Source organism: Alligator mississippiensis, chromosome 8 (genome assembly GCF_030867095.1).
Source record: "Alligator mississippiensis isolate rAllMis1 chromosome 8, rAllMis1, whole genome shotgun sequence".
NCBI classification, from domain to species: domain Eukaryota; kingdom Metazoa; phylum Chordata; order Crocodylia; family Alligatoridae; genus Alligator; species Alligator mississippiensis.
The window spans coordinates 67,572,817-67,595,240 of NC_081831.1; the positions used below are offsets into that span (position 1 = coordinate 67,572,817).

Below are 22,424 nucleotides of genomic sequence, written 5' to 3' on the forward strand. Positions count from 1 at the left end.
ACTCATCGACTGTTGTGCATGTGGATGACAGCAGGCTGCTGCTGCCAGCTCGGGCCAGCACCAGCACCCAAGTCTGCCCAGCGCAGCCCGTGCCAAGCGCTGGGAAGAACCCAGTGCTGGTGTGGGCCCCGGTGGGCAACGGCAGCCTGCTGTCATCCCACACAGAGATTCTGGGCCCATGCCCCCCAGAAGGGTTGTGGGGCTGTGCTAGACTCCTCCCGGGGGAAACGGGCCCCCAGATCTGCATGCAGAATGACAGGATGCTGCTGCTGCCAGCAAGTGAAACTAGTTTTGCTTTGAACAGTTTGAGGTGCAGTTTCACAAAAACCCCTGTACCTATCTCCTTGAAACTTGGCAGGATTCATGCCCTCAGAAGAGGCTAGCATCCCTGAAATTTCCATTCAAATCAAGACATGATAAAGTTATAAACATTGTCATGATTCCCCATTCTAGCCTATTAGCAAAATTTCTCAACACAGTGAAACAGCATTGAAACAGCGAAACAGTTTCGATGAAGTGAAACAGAACAGTGCTTTGAAACAGTGAAATGTGACACTATCCCTTCAAAACGGCGAAACAGAAGTCAAAACAAGACAGAAGTCAAAATGAAAGGGTGCTGTTTCACACAGCCTGTGAAGTAGCTCATTAGTACTGAACCATAGTGTCACATCATGGTTTGTGCCAAGTGATGCTACTGCGCAGTAAGCATCTCATGTAGATGCACCCAGCTTGAGCTAAATAGCACGTAGAACTCCTGAGTAAAACTCCATGTGTAAATAAAAACAAGCGGTCTGCTTAAAGGAATGTAATATAATGGATACACAGATCTTTGGAACTTATGGCCACAAGAGACCATGAAAGCAAAATTTAATAAGACTCAATTATGTATTCAACAACTATAAGTAAATAAGAACATTTCCAGTAACATAAGACTGGGGAAAGATTTCAAAGGATTTATATACCATTGGGTGTCAGACATATATTAACATCCCTCTAGATGAGATTCTTCAATAATATCTCCTATGGATGGGTTATTCATTAATTGTCTATTATTAAATTTCTACCAATACATTTGGTAGCACTACTAAATGACTAGCAACAACTAATTCCAATACAGTAGTTTTTATCTCATCCCAAAGCAAATCAGTATCATTAGTCCAATTTTATAAATTGAGAAACTGAGGCAGAGAAAGACAAAAAAGGTGACTTCTCAACTGCACCCCATGGCCAATAGCAAAGCTGAGCATAAAACCTGGGTCTCTTGAGTCCCAATCCAGTGCACTATCCCTATCCCCCAACAGGGTACTAGATGTACCACAGATCTGAGCCAACAGGGCATTTCCTATGTTCTTGCATACTCAGCTGCCACATGAGACTCCACAATGACAATGTTATTTGCTTTTCTCTCTAACTCTGCTGATAACAACTTTTGGCAGCAACAGAGAAGACATGCAGGATTCAAAGAGGACAAAAGTGCTGATGCTATATGAAGCCCTTTTTTGGGGGAAGGAAACAACAGAGGAAACTGACTATACAGGGAAATGGTGGGGGCAATGATATATAACACCCCCCCCCCCCAAAAAAAAATACAGGCACATGCCAAATAAGTAGTGTCCCTCTGCCCCAAACGCTTAAGATGCTGTTTATCAGAGTTGTAGGAAAGTGTTTTTAGAGTGATAGTACTCCTCAATCTTCCCCTTTAGTCACAAAAGGTCTTTCGTCATTACCCTTTCTGTCCTTTGTACATTCAAGGCCTGGGCAAAAAGTTTGCTGTGAGCATTTTACCCATTTTACTACTGGCTTCAGAAATAAGAGTTTCACTTGAACTGTGAGGCAGAGACTATTCTTGGATGCTAGGCTTGTGTAGAAGGCACCATAACAATACGATTGAATCTGAACACTACCAAGAGTATCTGAAATTTAACTAAACAGGCAAACAGGCTGGGGCAGACCAGACAAGCTCACACTGTAAGGTGGACTTTCACACAGAAGGTGGCTATAAAATGAGTGTGGCCTGCAAATCAATCAACCCCCTGCTTCTAGCTAATGAGACCCTTTTCTTTATTACATTTTTATAGACTTTTAAAGCCAGCATAGTAGGGATTACATGAGCCGTCTGTCTACCCTGTCCATCTGTCACTTTGGCACTGGTACTTGTATCAAAAAGTCATGATAGTGTTTAACAGAGGTTGGAACCTTGTGGAATATGAAAGTAAATGAGAACCAAAGGGGAAAAAACAACATAAGACCATAAAAGGGGTTATAAAATCAAAATGAGTCAACAGGAAAATTTTCCTATAAATCCAGCTCAGTGCTTGGGCAGCCTTTTGTGTGCACTCATGTAAATGTCAGTCCTAATTTATGTTAAAAACACAGACAATTTTTCAGAGTTCTAAACGTAGCATAATTGGTTAAAAACACAACATTGTGTCTATTTGTGCAGGACTGTTTCAAAGTCCTAACACAATGACTTCATTTAACATACATTACATGAACAACATTTTGGAGCCATTCCCGTACATCCAAGTTTTCCTGCTCATATAGCTCATTTTTGTGATTCTTTATTTTGTCAGAGTTGCTGTAAACAATATACTACTCATTTTAAAATAAAATCAATCCGAGAGGAAAAAAGTTATATCCCTCCATGGACTTATACTCTTACATTCAGCAGCTGCAGAAGTATTCTGATAAATTGCCAAAAAGGGGTCACCATAAAGCAATACCCCTTTAAAGTTTTAATCCCTATTAAAGGAAATTATCTGGACTCTCTCCAGAAGTGGTTTTTGGGGGGAGCTGTACAAAAGCTTCCGCAGGAGATCAAATGTTGTTGATTATAAATTCATTAACAGCATAGCTGCTAACATTCAGTAAATTAACAAGGAACTTTTATTACATCCGATCAACCTCTTGTTAAAGATAACAAGTTCTTTTCACTCTTTGTATTTGCATAACAGTCACTTTTCTGGAACTCATCAAAGTCTGTTGTGACTCTATGCCAAAACATTTCTCTTTCTTAGGAAGCTAAAAACAACTAATGAAATCCTACAATCATATTTTGAAAAAATTATGTTAAAATACTACAAGAAAAAAGATTTGAAATTGTAGAGAAGTCTGCCCTACTATCAGCAAAGAGCAAAGATAAGCCACAGCAAATGCCTGCAAAAATACTGAATTTTTCTTGATCGCTTTTATTGTTTTGTTTTTCTACAAAATAAGCTCAGCAAAATAGTCTCTTTATGAAATCTGATAGTACAACAATGCTCCATTGTGGCCTCTCTCTGGAGAAGCTTTCATTCAAATATTAATTGCTTAAAAAGTGATTTTATATAACAAGTTTAACTATATGATTAAGTTGAGCCCTTTCCTTTATCAGAGAGTCTAAACTAGGAGGGAAGCATGTTTTGTCTTGAAACTTTTCACTAATAATTTTAGAGTAAAAGAAAATACAAGAAAAAAATATTTTGGGGATAGACTACTGCAGTGAGAGTTCTTTGTTTTATGTCAATATCCAAACATATTTTCATCCATCTCATTTGTCTGTGATCCAAGTTTAGCAAAGATTGAAAGAAACCTTTCTGAAAACATTTAACAGTCCAATCCAAAGGCCACTGAAGCCAGAAGAAACCCTGAATCAGGCCAAATATAAAATAATGAAAACTGTAACTGTCACTCTTAGAACAAAGTACACTTAACAGCGTATACAAACAAATTGGCTCATTGCTTCATACATGTGAATGCAAGGCATATAAGCATCTTTCTACTCCAATAATACAAAAGAATTAATTTTCAATGAGCAGGAATGCTTGGTTATATATGCAGGTCTGGTTAAGAACCTGCATATGCACATACCAACATTGGGGCTGTGCAAAACACCATCATTTAGTTTCGACATCCATCATGCCATTTAGAAGGGACAGTGTTTCGTTTTGTCATTTCATTTTGAAGCACTGTCCCGTTTCGTTTCATCAAAACTGTTCTGCTGTTTCGACACGTTTCGATGTTTTGCCCATAGGCTATAATGGGGAATCATGAAAATGACTAAAAATTTCTTGCCTGATTTGGATAAAACTTGCAAAGATGGTAGCTCCTTTTGAGCGCATGAAGCCTGCCAAGTTTCAAGGAGATAGGTGCAGAGGTTTATTAGAAACTGCACCTCAAACTTCAAAAAGTAAAACTCATGACACTTGCCAGCAGCAGCAACCTCCTGTCATCCAGCGCAGATCTGGGGGCCTGCACCCTGGGAGGGCTGCAGGGCTGTGCCGGACTCCTCCCGGGAGTGTGGGCCCCCAGATCTGTGCTGGATGACAGGAGGCTGCTGCTGCCACCTGGGACGTAGGCAGCAGTGGCAGCGGCAGCCTCCTGTCATCCGGCCTGGTCGCAGGAGGCAGGGGGGAGCTAGGGCTGTGCTCCAAGTGGCTCCACAGCCCCATAGAGCTCAGCCCAGCAGTGGGAGGCAGAGCCTAGCCCTGGCTCTGCCCGCCTCCCACCACTGGGCTCTGCTCCATGGGGCTGCAGAGCCGCTCAGAGCGCAGCCCTGGCTCTCCCCTGCCTCCTGCCACTGGGCTGCTTTGAAACTCAAAACATTTCAAAACTTTCAAAACATTTTGAGTGCCCTCATTTTGTTTCAAAACTGTTTCAAAGCTTTTTGTTTCAATTCGATTTTGCTGTTTCGAGTTTGAAATGAAGCGAAACAGCTTTGAAATGAAACACTCAGTGAAATTTTGTGCAGCCCTAGCAGACATGTATATGGATACAGTAAATATTAGCATAATATATATAGAGAGATGTATACAGACACACACACATGTACATACACACATCATATATTGGTCATATTCTATCATCATATTTTTATTACTGAAATCCTTTTTCCTTTAGATTCTTTTGCTCTACATGAGTGATCTGAGTAGATGCTGTGGTTGAAAGTACAGTTCTATACTTTTGTTTTTACACTGTCTGTTGACAGAAATGAAGTGCTTGTGCACAAAGCATCTGAACATGGGGATGGGTAATTTCTCCTCCTCCCAGTAGGATACAAGCTTCATCTGGGCAGCTTTCCATTGACTATTATCCCACATAGAAGTGTTTGAAAATCCTCTATAGGGCCACAATCCAAGAGTCAAGGGGCGAAGCTGAGAGAGCAGCCACCTGCAGCCTTTTTTATATCTGTGGAATATCAGATACATTCAACTTAAACTGTTCTTGGACAGCTCTTGCATCCTGTAATTATCATGTAATATATCCCCACCTCCCTTGAAGCAGGCTAAGGTTCCTTTGGCTCCAGCTTGATAAAGATAATCACTGTTAATATGACTAACATTACGTAATGTGCTGATGGCAGGACTGAGAGAAGCAGTGTGCTCTGGAGGAGAGGGCACTGGATGGAGACTCAAGAGACTTGGGATCAATCCCCAGACCTCCCAAGTGACTTTTGCTCAGGGTCACTTATTTTGTTTCCTCTTTATAATCTGGGCTAAGTACAGACAGGCAAAAAGCCTGAGGCTGAATTGATTCAACCTTTGCAGGTTACTCTAAGATGCATAGATTGAACCAATAAGCAAGTGAAAAGACACTCACTTTTGATTCCAGAAATGCAGCCACATGCCTGCAGTGGCCCAGGCCAGAAGCTGGGGGGTGTTAGAGCACATCTCCCTGCTCAGCTGGAGCAGACAACTTGAGCTAAGGCTAGCCTGCCCACCCTGCAAGCGGGGGAGGGGGGCTTCAGGGGAGGTACAAAACATCCTGGGATGCTGAGGGACTATGAGATAACTTGAATCTGGAGGGGATCTGACACAGATGTTAATTAAACTGTTTTAACCTAAATCAGTTAAGCCTGATACTACACCCATCCAGGTGTATCTTAAACCAGTTTCAGCCAATTTGATAGCGGTTTACGTGCACTGAACTTCTATTTGTGTTACAGATTTGTACCAGTTTCTGATCCCTTATACCAGTTTATGTATAATTTCTGTCCCTAGAGTATAAGATCGTCAGTGCAAGGACTCCCTCTTAGCACCTTCCTGTGCACAGGATTGTACAACAGAGCTTTAGACATTGCACAGAGGGCCTGCAAAAGGCATACATATAATATAGCACTTAAGTGGGTACTTAAATGGTGCAAATAGCCTGGTGGGAGAATTTCACCCAGGTTGTTAGACAGTGTCCTCTGGTATAAATATCTAGGAAAACCTGAACTGAGCTACAGCCACAGCCAATGTTGTGTTGGTATCTTCTGGAATCCTAAAGGCTTCTCACACACCTACACAACCCTCCTGTGCTGTCCAACACCATATAAATCTACAAATTATGTCCTACCATCATCCAGAGGCCTTTCCTATAATGTCCAAAAGAAACCTCACCAGAAATACAAAGCTGTAGTAAGACTTGGGCAAATGGGGGAAAGAGTTAGAATGCACAAAGACAGACCAAGTAGCTAAAGAAAGATTGCCCAAGGAATATGAGGAGAGAGAAAAGGTAATGAGGATAGAGAAGACACAGAAAGCAAGGCTGGGAAAGATACTACTTAATTGGGATACACAATAAATTTCACTGAGAGTACCATCGCACATACAGTTGACCCTAACTGCATGACAGATATCATCCCAGCCACTTCTTCTTCCTTATTCCTTATTTACACAAATCTGCTATGACCCAGTGCTTGGTAAGATCTACTGTTTTCAACTCTGATAAAACTCATGATCAACTCCCACGTCAGAAAACGCAGGACCTTCCTACAGCAGCCACTAAAGAGCTGGTAAGAACACTGCTTGTACTGAGGATTATTTCCTACTGCTAAAAATAGAGGTGCTTCCATATTTCCAATCTAAGTAACACTGCCACAATTAGCACATTACTGTTGTTATATAATGTGTATTTTATGGCAACAAGCAAAAGCTCCAAACGGGATCAGAGATGTATTGTAAAACTCTCGAAGTAAACACAAGATGAAGACTCAGTCCTTCCCCTACAGTTCACAGTCTAACAACATGTGAAGAGGGAGACTGAAATGACTATATACATGAAATGGCAGGTAACAGGAACCAATCTTCTCATGACCATGTATTGAGGATCTGGGACAGGATCCTAACAGTTATTTGTCATTATTCCAAGCAACTTTTTCTTGCAACAAATATCCATATTCATGCTGCATCCTGCTGTTATTGAAGTCAATGAACCTTTTCAAATAACTTCAATGAGACCAGTACATAATTTGATTTAAAAACCACCCACATTTTTCATTACTAGCAACTTTGCATGTCTAAGTATTCAGACATGTTCCTATTTTTATTAAATGTCTTTGTTGATAATAAATATCAGTTTACCATTTCTTAAAATCCTTATTGACATGTTGAACTTTTTAAAATGGAAAATGACCCTATAAAACCAGTTGTACAAAAATGTTCTCTTCTGGTTTCAGCATGAGCTACAGAGTATAAAACACGAGTAAAAAATGCCTTGCAGATTTTTTCCTCCCTTTTATCCCTGCTCTTTATTTTCATTCTTTATCCTTTGTCCTATTAAAATGTAGTGGCCAAATTAGTTATCTGTTTTAGGAATCATTTTATAATTAACCAAATGGAAAAAAAAAATCAAGACATTTTCAATTCCCTAAAAAACAAATCATATTTTATCCACCCACTGCAACATCTGCTGATGGAAAGCGGAGTATGTTTCTTAACTAATATTCATTGGATGTTTGAAGACAACACTTTAAAGTGGATTTGAAGTGGGTTAAATGCCTTTTGCACCACTTAAATGGCATTGATGTTTGCACGTTTGGTGGCGTATTGCACATTAATTCCAACCACTGTAGCATATTCGGCAGCATAATGCGCCTTAAATGACTTTGGGATGCAGCAAATGACTTTGGGATGCTGCAAAGTAAAACACCTCCGGGGAGTTTTAGTTTCCTACCCTACAGCCGCAGAGGGAAGAACCAGGCTCCATGCAGCTCAGGGACTGTGCAGGCAGCTTGTGCAGGCAGCCTGGCAGCAGCCCAGGATGGTAGGCTCCACAGAAGGAGAAAAAAAAAAAGCAGCAAGCCTGGCTTTTTTTTTTCCCCCTGGAGCCTGCCTGCCTGCCTGAGCTGTGCAGGGGCCTGGCGCTTCCCTCTGAGGCTTCCGTGCCCCCCCGGGGACTGCCTGAGCCGGGTGCCTGCAGGCAGTTGCTGTTGGGAGGGGCGGCCGCTGCTGCATCAGGGGGAAGCACCAGCCCCTCCCCTCCATCCCCCCGCAGCTCAGGGACTGCTCTGCCTGCCAGCAGCTCATTTTCCCCTTTCCACCGCTGGAGAGGCAGGTAAGGATCAGTCTCCAACACAGGTGTACACAACAAGGGAGGTTTACTTCGCCCTAAATTGAAGCGGTGTTTTTTAAAAAACATAGGTAGAATTAAATCCCCATGTCGTGTATAAATGCCCAATACTGTCAGCTGTGAACACCTGCAAGTGCTAAACTTGCAGTCTATAACGGTTCCAATACTGGACACATTATTCAGGCAATGTTCAACAGGAGTTTTGCCCAACTAAGGGCAAAAAGGAAAGAGCTCTTGTTTTGGCTTAGGCAATAAACTGTACAATAAACTGTACTCTACTTTTAACATGTAGCAGAAGTGTTCTCTGTATTATACAGGTGTGCCTTAGCTTTCTGCTGTTGCAATGAGGTAGGGTGAGCCTGAGCTTCTACAATAGTGTCAATACTACTATCCTAAGCATAGTGAGAGTCAGTGACAATACATAAACATCAGCACAGAGCTGAAACTGTGACACTAATGCGGAAGAGACAATGGCAGGTTTCTATGGGTAGGTAAGACTGTGCCTGCCCCTGTTCCTGATACACTCTCTACAAGGGCAGAAGGAAGGTTATCTATACATGTTTAGTGTGGGAGATAACTGTTGGCATCCAGCTATCAAAAATCATGCATCCAGGCCGATAATAATTACATTGGTTCAAAATAAATAGCATTTTAAAATAACAACATTTGGGCTCTTTTTATTTGTTTTTGAGCCTTTGGTGTTCATGTTTTTTAAGCATTTTTTGCAGCTGAGTTTTAGTAGTTATTCTTTTAATTAAAATTAAGATTTTCATGCAATCAAATGACTCTGTTTAGAACCAGCCTTAATAAAAATACAATGAATTGTGACACTTGTAATAAAATCCCTAAAGCTTGCAATGCTATTTCTGCATATCCGGAAATGTAGATTTTGTCTTCCTTGTCATTTAGAGTACAGAGGAAAGAGTATGTAGAATGGGAAAGGGGAGGTATTACCTTCCTTGTGTATTTCCTGGTTTTCTGATGTTTTATATGTTGTTTGCCTGTGTATTTTTCAAATATCTTGAAAGTTTCAATTTGTATTGTCCAACTTCCATGCTCTGAAAGGATATAAAGCACTGTTAAGCTATTTTATCTAATTTATTTAAGCATTTCTTTACTGAATAAGAGTAAGAAGGTAATTGTTGTAAATCTGGTCTGGGGAACTAGCTTTTCCCTTGGAACATTCTCTTGATGGAAACTGCTGAAACCATTCCAGACAAAAGGGAATCTAAGAAAGTTCAGCTTTACATGATGAAAAAGAGTAAAAACCACTTCCATTCAGTGCAAGATGAGCACACTGTATTTTATCAGTTGACAGTTATTCCCTGGGCGGACAATCATAATGCAGCTGTTCATTATCAAGATGGCAGCATTTTCTCACATGAGTAAGGTGCATCATGATCAGATGAAATGGGTCGTCTTTGGAGTAAAGCCAGTTTGTGAATAAGTACTGGACATCAGATTTCTTAAACTATTCCAGCATCATCATCTGTAACATACAGGCAGAGTTTAGAACAAAAGCAACAATGAGCTGTAAGAAACTGAAAATCAAATGCAGGGGGGAAGACCACTTGAAATGGAAAACAATAAGTTTCAAATCACATATTTGTAAGAAAAATGGAACAAGCAAACCTCTAACAATGCCATTCATTCAATACAAAAATTCACAGGAAAGGGGCTAGGGCCTGATTCTCATTTATACATAAGCTCTTTACACAATTCAAGCACAGCAAAGCTCCTTAGAGTAGTGATGCCCAACCTTCTGGCCCCACAAGCTGGATGAGTGCAGTAGACTACAAACTGCGAGTGGGGTTAGTCTATGGGCTGGATCCAGTGTTGAGTCAGTGCACAAGGTTGGTATGAGGGTATGATCTGGCACACCAGTCTGGCTCTGCGCACTGGATCTGGCCACAGAACAATCCCGTGCACCAACCCAGCCCTGCACATTGGCCTGGCCCTGTGCACAGGATTGTGTTATCCATCCCACAGAGCTCCCCATGGGGCCAGAAAACTAGCAAAGGGGGAAGCGGTGGCAGAATTAATTGCTATGGCTTTGGAAACCATAGCGACTAATGCTGCCACTCCCCCCTGAAGCTAATTTTCTGGATCTGTCGGGGGACCTACAGGCTGAATGATATAGCTCCATGGGCCAAATTCAGCCCATGAGCTAGAGGTTGGGCACCCCTGCTTTAGAATGTGATATGCATTTACTCTTATGCCCCTTTTGCAAAGTTTTGCCACTATTGGAGTTATGAAAGGGATATCTTTGCAAATGTGAATTGAGTCCATATTCTGCCTCTGCTACCCTGTTGTTATTTAACATACTTGGATAGGAATGCTAATTGCTGTCCACAATCTACTTGTCGTCTTAGTCATTCCATGCCATGGACATTCTAATGGGCTGATGTTAGGACACAAGTAATTCTTAGGCTGGGGTTCCACTTTGATAGTAACAAAATCTCATCCTATGTCAGGCCCAAATGGTGAAAAGAAATTTCATGAGATCAACTGAGCTTTTGGGATTTCCTTCTCCTTAGGCTAAAATGGCTGCTTCCTGAGATTTCTAATATAACCCAAGCTATGGCCTTTTTCCATTTGGGATCCTTCCTGGGATTCTGGCTGGAACTGCAGGTTTTTTAATTTGGGGGCTTGAGCTTCAAATTTACTCTTGCACTGTCATTCATTAAGAGGCCTAGATTCAAGTTTCTGGCTATGAATCATCTACACGCAACTTCAATGGGAAAGAGATCAGAAAGACTGTTTGGCCCTTTTCACTTTCATAAAGGACAGTGACTAAGAATAAGTTATTGAACAGCACAAGAATTAAAAAGCAATACATTTGACAAAAATTCAATCTTGAGTACACTCATGTATAAGATTCTTGCAGGCCAAATTGAAGGTGTCCACAAGCCCTGGAATTCACTTAAAAAGGCTTCTCAAAATACAAATTGTACCGGTAGAGTTAATTATAATGGTAGATTTAAAAGAGGAAAACCCCTCCAGCATGGCTACAATTGTATTATAAATATGCTTGTGTTGCTACAACTTGATTTTATGTGGGGAGTGGAATACTTCCCATTGTTACCACTGTAACTGCATATACTGCAAGGATTGTACCAGTATAATTTTGGGGAAAATCCCTCCCCTTATTGATACATATATATCAATATAAAAACTGGGTATTCGCAAGTTTTTTCTTTCCTCGTCATGTGTCAATTTCTAGAACATTACTTTAAATATACATAGCATATACATCCTGCTTCTTCAGCCCTGTTAATGTGAAAATACTCTTCATACAACCAGCTTGACAAGACCACCACAAAGCTTAGGCTCTATCTAAATTCAGGTTTTCTTATGAGTAAGCGATTTCAAAGGGTCTGCATCAGTCTGAATTGCTAAACTCTAAGAAAAGAAACCTGTAATTGTGGGAGTGTTATAATACGGCTCGAATGTATACAGAGTGCATGGTTCTGATTTCAGAAAATCTAAACCCCAAGACATGGAAAAAAGATGAACTATGGATGCCCAACTGAAAGATGAGAAGCAAGTCCAAATGGGATGGTGTCAAATAAATCAGAAAATGAGCAACTGATGTGAGAATTACAGACCTATTATGGGTAACTGGTCAGTCATTAGGTTGACCAACACTCACCCACAACATCAGGTTTTCAAGGATTCTGGATTTCACAATGGTTTTCATAAGAAATGATCAATTCACGAGTCAAATTTCCTGAAAGTATTGCAGTTCAGGCACATGTTGCAGAAAGACTAACATGGCAGCTAACCTAGACACCTACCAGACCAATGCTAGGTGGGTTACAAAACTAGCTTTTATTTTCTCTGATTCAAAACCTAGAAACTTGTGTGATCTTTTAGAAAAGTTGTTTAACTTTGGTGTCTTTTAGGTATATAAAGAACTATTCTTTAATATATGTTATATATTCTAACCAAATACATTTCTGTAGACACATCTCCCATGCCCCCTCAACGCAGACTACTAGCCATCTGCTGGAGTTAAAAATAAATGCAAAAGTGCTGAGGTAGACATGTCCCTGTTCAAATAAAAACTGAAAAACAAAACAAAACCAAACCAAAAAAATGGTTATGTAGGATAGCTGTTGAGACTCTTGTGGTTTCACTCAGCTTTACAAAGCCAGTACAAGGTTGAAAAGCTTAGCTGGTGGTCATAAAGGATTCTGAGGTTTAACAGGAAGATCTACTAGCTAGCTGCATGTTAGTGACCATCTAGGAATGCAGAAGAAGCACAGGTTTCTCTGAAGCCAAAAGCAAGCACGTCAGCAGCATGGTTTCTTCCTTTCATTGAGTTTTGGAAGATGGGGACAAGACTTCTGACAAATGAGAATGGAGTGACCGTCCAAGGCAGTGGCAACATGTAGGGAGTACACGGGGGTGAAGCACCGCTGGCAATTCCAGGAGCACCGTTCATGCTTACTGGTCAGCGAGATCAACCACAAGGGATGCCCCTGCCTCCCCCAGTCAGCAAGATCAGCCATGGAGGGACGGTTCCTGACTGGCCACTGGGGGGGGGGGAGAAGGGCATGTGCCCCCCGCCCCCAACTCAGGTGGCACCAGTTGCCCATGATCCAAGGTCAACTGGCATCACCAGACCATCACCAGAGTAATAAGATCATTTTTATGCAAACAAGGAAAAATTCCATTCCAGTAACCTCAGTTATTAGAAATGAAAATCCACAAATCAAAAGAAAAAAAAAAACCCTCCACCTCAAAGTCAGTAGGTATTTTGGGACATTGAAGGTCTTGAATGTATACTTTATCCATCCTAAAAAGTCCTGACTCAGAAATAATTATAAAATGTAAACTAACCAAAAGTTAGAAATAAAATCATTAATTCTAGAGTTCCCCTATTATACCTGGCAGACAAGGTTCCTTGGGTGAATTTGATATCTTTTATTAGACAAACCCAAATAGTTGGAGAATATTTATTAAGCAAGCTTTCGGGTTCAAAAACCCTTCGTCAGGCTAAGGAAGTGTCAGCAGTTGGTGTGTGCTCTTCCTGGATGGAATGAAAAGTAAAGAAGCCAGGGGCTGGGCTGGGGAGTCAGTTGCCAGGCAGATTATAATATACCAAAAATCCAATGTCTATGTTTAGTCCATGATCTCTAGTATCCAGGAGGTTGATGAAATGGAGCTCATAGGCTCGTCTCTGGGAAGTGTTGTGTACATTTCCCTTGAGAGGACTGAGAGATTGGAGAGAGAGTGGCCCTCCTGTGAGAAATGTGCCCCCACCGGTAATTGGGTATTTCTGTCTTTGATGGATTTCCGGTGTGCGTTCATTCTGGTGCACAGTTGTTGTTTGGTCTCTCCTACGTATTTTCCATCAGGGCATTTGGTGCATTGGATGAGGTATATTACATTTCTGGAGGTGCAACTGTAAGATCCTGGGATGCTGATGGCTCTGTTGTGGGGTGTAGTAATTGTGGGGGTGGTGGAGATGTGTGGGCAGGTTTTGCATTTCTTGTCCTGGCATGGTCTGGATCCTTTTGGTGTGTTCTGGGCTTGAGGAAGTTTGCTTCTGGTGATGAGGTTGGCGAGGTTCGGTGCTTGTTTGAAGGCTAGGATGGGTGGCTCTGGGAAGATCTTTTTAAGAATAGGGTCTCTGTCTAGAATGGGTTGCAATTTTTTGAGGATTTTCCATACAGGTTCATAGATTCATAGATGTTAGGGTCGGAAGGGACCTCAATAGATCATCGAGTCCGACCCCCTGCTTAAGCAGGAAAGAGTGCTGGGTCTAGATGACCCCAGCTAGATACTCATCTAACCTCCTCTTGAAGACCCCCAGGGTAGGGGAGAGCACCACCTCCCTTGGGAGCCCGTTCCAGACCTTGGCCACTCGAACTGTGAAGAAGTTCTTCCTAATATCCAATCTAAATCTGCTCTCTGCTAGCTTGTGGCCATTGTTTCTTGTAACCCCCGGGGGTGCCTTGGTGAATAAATACTCACCAATTCCCTTCTGTGCCCCCGTGATGAACTTATAGGCAGCCACAAGGTCACCTCTCAACCTTCTCTTGCAGAGGCTGAAAAGGTCCAGTTTCTCTAGTCTCTCCTCGTAGGGCTTGGTCTGCAGGCCCTTGACCATACGAGTTGCCCTTCTCTGGACCCTCTCCAGGTTATCCACATCCTTTTTGAAGTGTGGCGCCCAGAATTGCACGCAGTACTCCAACTGCGGTCTGACCAGCGCCCTATAGAAGGGAAGTATCACCTCCTTGGACCTATTCGTCATGCATCTGCTGATGCACGATAAAGTGCCATTGGCTTTTCTGATGGCTTCATCACACTGCCGGCTCATGTTCATCTTGGAGTCCACTAGGACTCCAAGATCCCTTTCCACCTCTGTGCCACCCAGCAGGTCATTCCCTAGGCTGTAGGTGTGCTGGACATTTTTCCTCCCTAGGTGCAGCACTTTGCATTTCTCCTTGTTGAACTGCATCCTGTTGTTTTCTGCCCACTTGTCCAACCTATCCAGGTCTGCCTGCAGCTGTTCCCTGCCCTCCGGCGTGTCCACTTCTCCCCATAGCTTTGTGTCATCTGCAAACTTGGACAGAGTACACTTGACTCCCTCGTCCAAGTCGCTGATGAAGACATTAAAGAGTATCGGTCCAAGGACCGAGCCCTGCGGGACCCCACTGCCCACACCCTTCCAGGTTGAGACCGACCCATCTACCACGACTCTTTGGGTGCGACCCTCTAGCCAATTCGCCACTCACCGGACTGTGCAGTCATCCATGTCACAGCCTCTTAACTTGTTCACCAGTATGGGGTGGGATACCGTATCGAAGGCCTTCCTGAAGTCTAAGTATACAACATCCACCCCTCCTCCTGTGTCTAGGCGTTTCGTAACCTGGTCATAGAAAGAGACTAGGTTGGTCAGGCACGATCTGCCCGCCACAAACCCGTGCTGGTTTCCCCTCAGCATAATCTGCCCTGCCGGGCTCTCAGAAATGTGAGCCTTGATAATTTTTTCAAAGACTTTACCAAGGATGGAGGTGAGACTGACTGGCCTATAGTTGCCCCGGTCCTCTTTCCTCCCCTTCTTGTAAATGGGGACCACGTTAGCCCTTTTCCAGTCCTCTGGGACTTGGCCCGTGCGCCACGAGCGTTCGAATATTCCCGCCAGTGGCTCTGCAATGATGTCGGCCAGTGCCTTCAGCACCCTCGGATGGAGCCCATCCGGGCCTGCCGATTTAAAGGCATCCAGTTCTTCCAAATGACTCTGCACCACCTCAGGATCTACGCATGGCAGTCTGGCGCCTTGCTGCTGCCTCTCTACAACCCCAGTGAGAGACTTGTCGTGCCCCTCACTTAGGAACACTGAGGCAAAGAACTCGTTGAGGAGTTCAGCCTTGTCCCCCCTGTCTGTCACCAATTGTTTCTGCCCATTTAGCAGTGGTCCTATTCCTCCCTGGGCCTTCCTTTTACTCCCTATATATCTAAAAAACAATTTCTTGTTGTCTTTTACTTGGGTTGCCATCCTCAGCTCCATGGTAGCTTTGGCCTGCCTAACTGCCTCCCTACAAGCACGAGCAGAGGAGGTATATTCATCTTTAGTGATCTCACCCTGTTTCCACTTTTTATGTGCTCCCCTTTTGGCCCTTAGGCTGCCCTGGATTTCTCTGGTCAGCCATGGAAGCCTTCTGGCCCCTTTCCCTTTTTTGCCTCGCTCGGGGATCGTCTTGCTTTGTGCCCAAAGGATCGTTTCCTTTAGGCACAGCCACCCTTCTTGGGCTCCCATCCCTTCAAAACTCCTACTCTGCAGTGCTTCCTTGACTAATCGCCTGAGTGCATTGAGATCAGCTTTCCTAAAGTCTAGCACTTTCACCCTACTAGTTACCTTACCCACTCGCCGTCTTATGTTGAATTCTATTATAAGGTGATCACTGTCTCCCAAATGGCTACCGATCTGGAGGTCCCCTACCATGTCATCTCCTGTTGCCAATACCAGATCCAGTATGGCATTCCCCCTAGTGGGACCATGCACCTCCTGTGTCAGGTGGAGGTCCTGTACACAGGTTAGAAACCTGCATGAGCGATGGGACCTTGCTGTCTGCGTCTCCCAGCAGATGTCTGGGTAGTTTAGGTCCCCCATGACTACCGCCTCTTTAGCTTTTATGGTCTCTGAGAGTTGCCTCAGGAGCCCCACATCTATTTCTTCCCCTTGGTGTGGGGGTCTGTAGCAGACCCCTACCACCAAATCCCTTTCTCCTTGCCCCCCATGTAGCCTAACCCACAATCCTTCTACTTCCTCAACCTCGGATTCTGTCTTGATGAGGGTTGATGTATATTGCTCACTGACATAAAGTGCAACCCCCCCCCCTTTCTTCCCCGACCTGTCCTTTCTATACAATCTATAGCCCTCAATATGTACCGCCCAGTCATGGGATGAATCCCACCAGGTCTCTGTTAGCCCCACTAAGTCATAGGTGTTTAGTGCAAGCAGGAGCGCTAGTTCATCCTGCTTGTTTCCCATGCTCCTAGCATTAGTATATAGGCACTTGAGCCCTGTGACTGGTGCCTTTGCTGCCCCCCCGCTCCGAGTCCCAAGGGGCCCATTGTTTCTTACGTTCTTGTTTCTTACCTGTTCTGTAGTGCTGGTCTCCACAGGTTCAAGGGAGGGGTGATACGTCATAACCAGCGGTGTGCGATTTGTGGGGGGTTTTCTTCTGTACTGCAGCAGTTCTTCACGTGGTATCCAGGTGGCTCTTTCAAACGTGCAATTTACCTCTCTGGACGAGTGTCCTTGCTGGGTGAAAGCCTTTTTAAGATTGGTGAGGTGGCAATCCTGGGTGTTCTCTTCAGTACAAATGTGGTGGTATCTGAGGGCTTGGCTGTATATCACAGCTTTTTTGGTGTGTTTCGGGTGATTGCTGGTTCTGTGCAGATATGTATGTTGGTCTGTGGGTTTCTTGTATACTGTGGTCTGTATTTTACCCTTCTGGATACTGATCATTGTGTCTAAAAAGGAGATGTTGGTGCTGGAGTATTCTAAAGAAAGTCGGATGGAGGGATGGTGACTGTTGAATTTCTGATGGAACTCAATCAGAGATTGCAGGTTCTCAGTCCAAATGATGAAGATGTCATCGATGTATCTTAAGTATAGCAAGGGTTTGATGGTGCAGTTCTTGAGGAAGTCTTCTTCCAGGTGACTCATAAAAAGGTTGGCATACTGTGGGGCCATTTTAGTGCCCATAGCTGTTCCCATCATCTGGAGGAACTGTTGATTATTAAAAGTGAAATAGTTGTGTGTGAGGATGAAGTGTATAAGGTCAGTAATATCTTTGGGTCTGTATTCTGAGTTGTAATCTTGTTCCTGTAGATATGTAAGGCAGGCTTGGATGCCATCCTGGTGTGGGATATTGGTATATAGGCTGGTAACGTCCATGGTGGCTAGGAGTGTGTTGCTGGGAAGGTGGTCTATGTTTTTAAGTTTCCGTAGAAAGTCTATAGTGTCTTGTACAAAACTTGCTTTGTGGGTGACAAGCGGTTTTAGGATTGATTCAACGAAACCTGATATTTCCTCAGTTAGGGTCCCATGGTTGGATATGATAGGTCTGCCAGGGTTCCCTTGTTTGTGGATTTTAGGGAGCATGTAAAAGTCCCTGGGTTAGGTAGCGGGGGGATCAAGGTCTGTAGTTTTTCTTGTAGTCTTGATGGAAATGATTTGATGATATTGTTGAGTTTTTTTGGTGAAAAGGGGAGTAGGATCTTCTTGTAGTTCTTTGTAGTAGGTGGTGTCAGAGAGCTGTCTGTTGGCTTCCTTTATGTAATCCTCACGGTTTAGGATGACTATGGCTCCTCCTTTATCTGCTGGTTTTATTACTATTTGGTGGTTGGATCTTAGACATTCTATGGCCTTTTTCTCTGGTAGAGAGAGGTTGTTGTGGTGGCGTGTGTTGCTGATTATTTCATTGTTCATTCTTTCCCTGAAGCAGTCAATGTAGCGGTCAAGTTTAGGGTTTCGTCCACTGTGAGGTGTCCAATCTGATGTTTTTTGGGGCTTTTTGGCATTGATCCTTTCCTGAATGTTGTCAGAGGATGAGTTGTTGTTGGGAGTGGGTTCAATTTGGTCGTGGAAATATTCTTTGAGGCACAGGCGCTGGAAAAATTCTTCTAGTTCTCCACATTGAAGTATTTTGTTAGGGTATTTTTCTGGACAGAAATTTAGGCCTTTAGAAAGGACAGATTTTTCAGTTTTGGTAAGCGTGTGTGTGGAGAGATTGATAATATTTGTGGGTTGGTTGCTGCTTTCAGTTTCATCAAGTCTGAGGTTGGAAGGTCGTAAGGTGTTGGTGTTGTTCCTCTGATGGTTGTTTTGTGCCTGGGGAGCTTGTTCTTGGAGTAATTTGTTCCATTTCTTCTTTTTATGTAGGATGAATGCTGTAGAAAGTTTTTCGTAGTTTCTTTGTATCCACTGTATATTGTCAGGGAACATGAATGGATTTCTGTCTTTTAAGTTGTTGTAGTATATGGTGATTTCCTTCCTGAGTTGGTCTCTTTTGGAGTAGAGTAGGTGAAGTAGATGATTTCTAATTTTCTCTGAAGTTCTTCTGCATAGCTGTGAAGCATATTTGGAGATGTGTGTAGTAGTCAGGGGATTGTAGATGTTTAGTCCTCGGGGAATGAAGTTGTGTTTCTTGCAAAGGCTTAGAAAATATATGTTGCTGTTGAGTTTGGCTTCTTTCTTTTTCATGTTGTAGTTTCCATTTCAGTCGGCTGAATTACATATCTTCCATGTTGCAGGGGTTTAAGTTGTAGCCGTGTTGGTCTAAGGACATAGGCAGACAAGGTTACTTGGGTGAATTTGATATCTTTTATTAGACCAACCCAAATAGCTGGAGAATATTTATTAAGCAAGCTTTCGGGTTCAAAAACCCTGGAGAGGAACAAAACAATTCCATTTTGAGAGACAGATGCGTTACAGAGAAATTTTGAACAGAACTCTTGTGTTGGCACACAAAATCTATGGAAAAGTTATACTTTAACTTAGATAAGTTAAATCAGTGTGTGTGTGTGTGTGTGTGTGTGTGTGTGTGTGTGTGTGTGTGTTATCTAATCTCACAATTTGGAGGTATCAGTTTTTAGATGCAGGCCTACCTGCCTCACACTACATCTGTGACAGAAAATAAAAGGTGGAACAGTCTTTGCTTCTCTGATTTATGATTCTACAGTGTATTGACCAGACCGAACCAACATCTTCAAACTTGCACACCAAAACTTGGGCTCCTAAATCTACATTTAGGCACCAAATTAAAAGTGGTCTAATTTCAAGAGTGCCAAGCACATGTAATTACCACAGGCTTCAGTTTGATTTATAGGTCATTACTGCTGAAAATCAGACCATTTTACAATACCTATAGATGGACTTCAGAGGCTATATTTAGACACTCCGAAAACGTTGGAGTCAAGATTCTACACTATCTGACTTCTGAATGCTCCCCACAAGATAACAGTGACAGTGTATATCCCTTCCTTCTCTGCATGCTGTCTTTCCACTTCAGGCCGTTAAGAGGATGTTGTCTAGTAAAACCCTGCTTGCACTGCATCCCAGGACCATCAGTTACTTGTATGAAAGTACTGAACAGATTCTTCAAGGATGCAAGAGAAGAACATAGCAGCTATTAGCTGGAGTGGAGGTTCTCTTTTCTTAAATCCTTTCACAAAGAGATCTCTGCGTCAGGGACTCACAGGCTTCCATATTATTCAGAGACCACACATTAGGAAGAGATGCAGTGACCTCAGGTCTGCTGCATCATAATTAATGTTACCCCACTCACCAGGTGAATAATTCATTTGAGTGAAGTCTCAAAATTTATAAAGAGTAGCTTCCAATTAGGTAATTAATACGCCATACAGCACGGCAGGCTTAGTTTTCAAATAGTCAACATTTTCCATGTCCTTGTATTAAAATCAGAGATTGTCTGGTTTCCAAAAGAAAAGAAGAAAGAAAATGGTGTGCTTACTGCTGGATATGAAAGGAGTCATTTGAAATCATATGAAAGGAATCATATGAAAATCCCCAGTAGTAAATAAAATCTTGCTGCATTCCACAGACTGGACTTTAGGCTCCTGCCTAATATAATCATATTTGAAACTCTCAGGGCTTTTTCAGCTGCTTTCCACAATTATGGCAGCACAAAGCAACTGGAAAGTTATCAAAGGTTCCCCAGCACAGAAGACTCTTAAGACTATGCAACCTATCTTTGCTCCTTCCACATAGGGGGCCTGTCAGGAGTTTTTAGAGGGGGGAAATGGAATAGGAGGTGTGCTAGCAGAGAACACACTACACTATCTGATACTTGCCTAGCACAGCTGAGGACAGGAGCTGGTATAGTTTACATCAATCCTGAGGCTGACCTAAGTTGGGCAAGAAGCAATGTCAGCCCCTGTCTCACTAGGGCTTGGGGAAAAAGAAAGATGGCTTAAATTAATCTTTGGCCCCTGGCAGGTTGTAATAGGAATGTATGGCCACATCTACATGAAACACTGACTGTGCAGTAGTTTCTTACTCCTGCGCAGTAGTGTTGCATGGCATGAAGCATGACGCAATGCTACTGAGCAGTAGGAATGAGCTACTGTGCAGTCAGTGTCACCTAAAATCCATTTGGCGACGCTACTGCGCAGTTACTCCAGGTACTGCGCAGTCATTTACTACTTGTGTATGTGTAACCCGGGCGGTACTCCAAAAGGTACCCCCTCTCCAATTGAAGGGATCAAAGCAGGTGCATAAGCGCTGTGGGAGGTGTAGGGACTCTCCTCCCCCTACAGAGCAGAGCCAGACCACCACTGGGGACTTAACCATATACCTTTTAATGAGGGAACAATACTGGGAACATAACAGGCATAATCAGGGGGTATAGTGGACACTACAATGCCCCAAGGGGGCAGGATTCAACAAAGGTTAGACACTTACAGTCATTGACAAAAGACAAGGTTAACAAAATATATAACACAAACAGCAGAGCAAACAATACTGGTTGGGGAAATATAAAAGGGCACAAAATGTCAAAGGACAAAGAAATATAGGGCCTAGGTACCTGGAAGGGGAGAAAGGGGGAAAACACAATGGCCCCTTTCCACTGCAAAAGGAATTTCCCCTTGTTAGCTCACTCAACCCAAGTCACCAAAGCTGGGACTTGAACTTGGATTTCCCACATGGTAGGCAAAAACACTGCTACACAGCCACCAGTGCTAGCACTGTTCTAAATTGCTAGGGGTCTTGACCTTCCTGGAGCCCCGGCCTCACATCCAGCTGCCTGGTCTCTGATTGGAGGAGCTGGAAGCCGAGCTGGGAACCTCTCAGGTCACTGCTTAGATCCTTGCTGGAGTGCGGAAGCCTCTCCTGCTGGCCACAGCCTCTCATAGGGGATCCTGGAGCTCAGCAGGAAGCCTCTCCTGCCGGCCACACGCCATGCCGCTGAGGGTCCAACTGCTGCCTGAAGGTCCTGCTCCTTCAGGCTTTTCTGGGGCAACTGCTTCCGCCCCCACTGGCTCAGCTCTTGCCAGCTCTTTGAAGCTCCTTCTTTGTGGTCCCTTGCTGGTCTCTCCCCTGAATCAGCTGTGCTGCCCCTTTTATCCTCCTCCAGGTGACCCAAGGGGCCAATCAGGGGACATGAGGGGTGAGTCTCTGGGGCCTGATTGGTGAGGAAAGGGAATCCCAAGTCCTCCAATCATCTTTGACCCCTTCAAAACCCCTGGGCCAAATCATTACCAGATTGGTGAGGAAAGGGAATCCCAAGTCCTCCAATCATCTTTTGCCTTTTCAAAACCCCTGGGCTAGGTCACTGCCAGCTAGCCCATCACATATGCAAGTACTAAACGACTGTGCAATAACAAGTGCAAAGTCAACATCTTGTGTAGATGCAGCCTGTGATTAGGATCTGAGGTATTTTATGCCTGTTCCTGAAAGTTGCGTGTCCTGCCATGACAGACATGCACAGCAGGATAACTGATTTTAGGGATTGGGTATAAAATTCCTCAGATCTAAATCACACATCCACCAGCACAAGGAGCCTAGCATAGAGGATCTGTTCCCCATGCTAATCTCCCAGCACTTGGACTTTTAAACAGCGCTGCAGACA

At 43.4% G+C, this 22,424-nt stretch overlaps 1 protein-coding gene across 2 annotated transcripts in view; it reads right to left on the reverse strand.

The window, feature by feature from the left end:
- LOC109283246 (uncharacterized) overlaps positions 1 to 22,424 on the reverse strand; it is a 110,803-nt gene that overhangs the window by 25,188 nt on the left and 63,191 nt on the right. Inside the window, exons 3-5 of one of the 2 annotated variants that reach the window (XM_059732814.1) lie at positions 16,925 to 19,111; positions 15,057 to 15,190; positions 9,265 to 9,368 (exon numbers count right to left, since the gene is read on the reverse strand). In XM_059732814.1, coding sequence (XP_059588797.1) covers positions 9,341 to 9,368; positions 15,057 to 15,190; positions 16,925 to 17,935 — 1,173 coding nt within the window. In that variant the 5' untranslated portion in view covers positions 17,936 to 19,111 and the 3' untranslated portion in view covers positions 9,265 to 9,340. The remainder of the gene's footprint in view (positions 1 to 9,264; positions 9,369 to 15,056; positions 15,191 to 16,924; positions 19,112 to 22,424) is intronic. The other variant, XM_059732815.1, reaches the window with a different exon arrangement.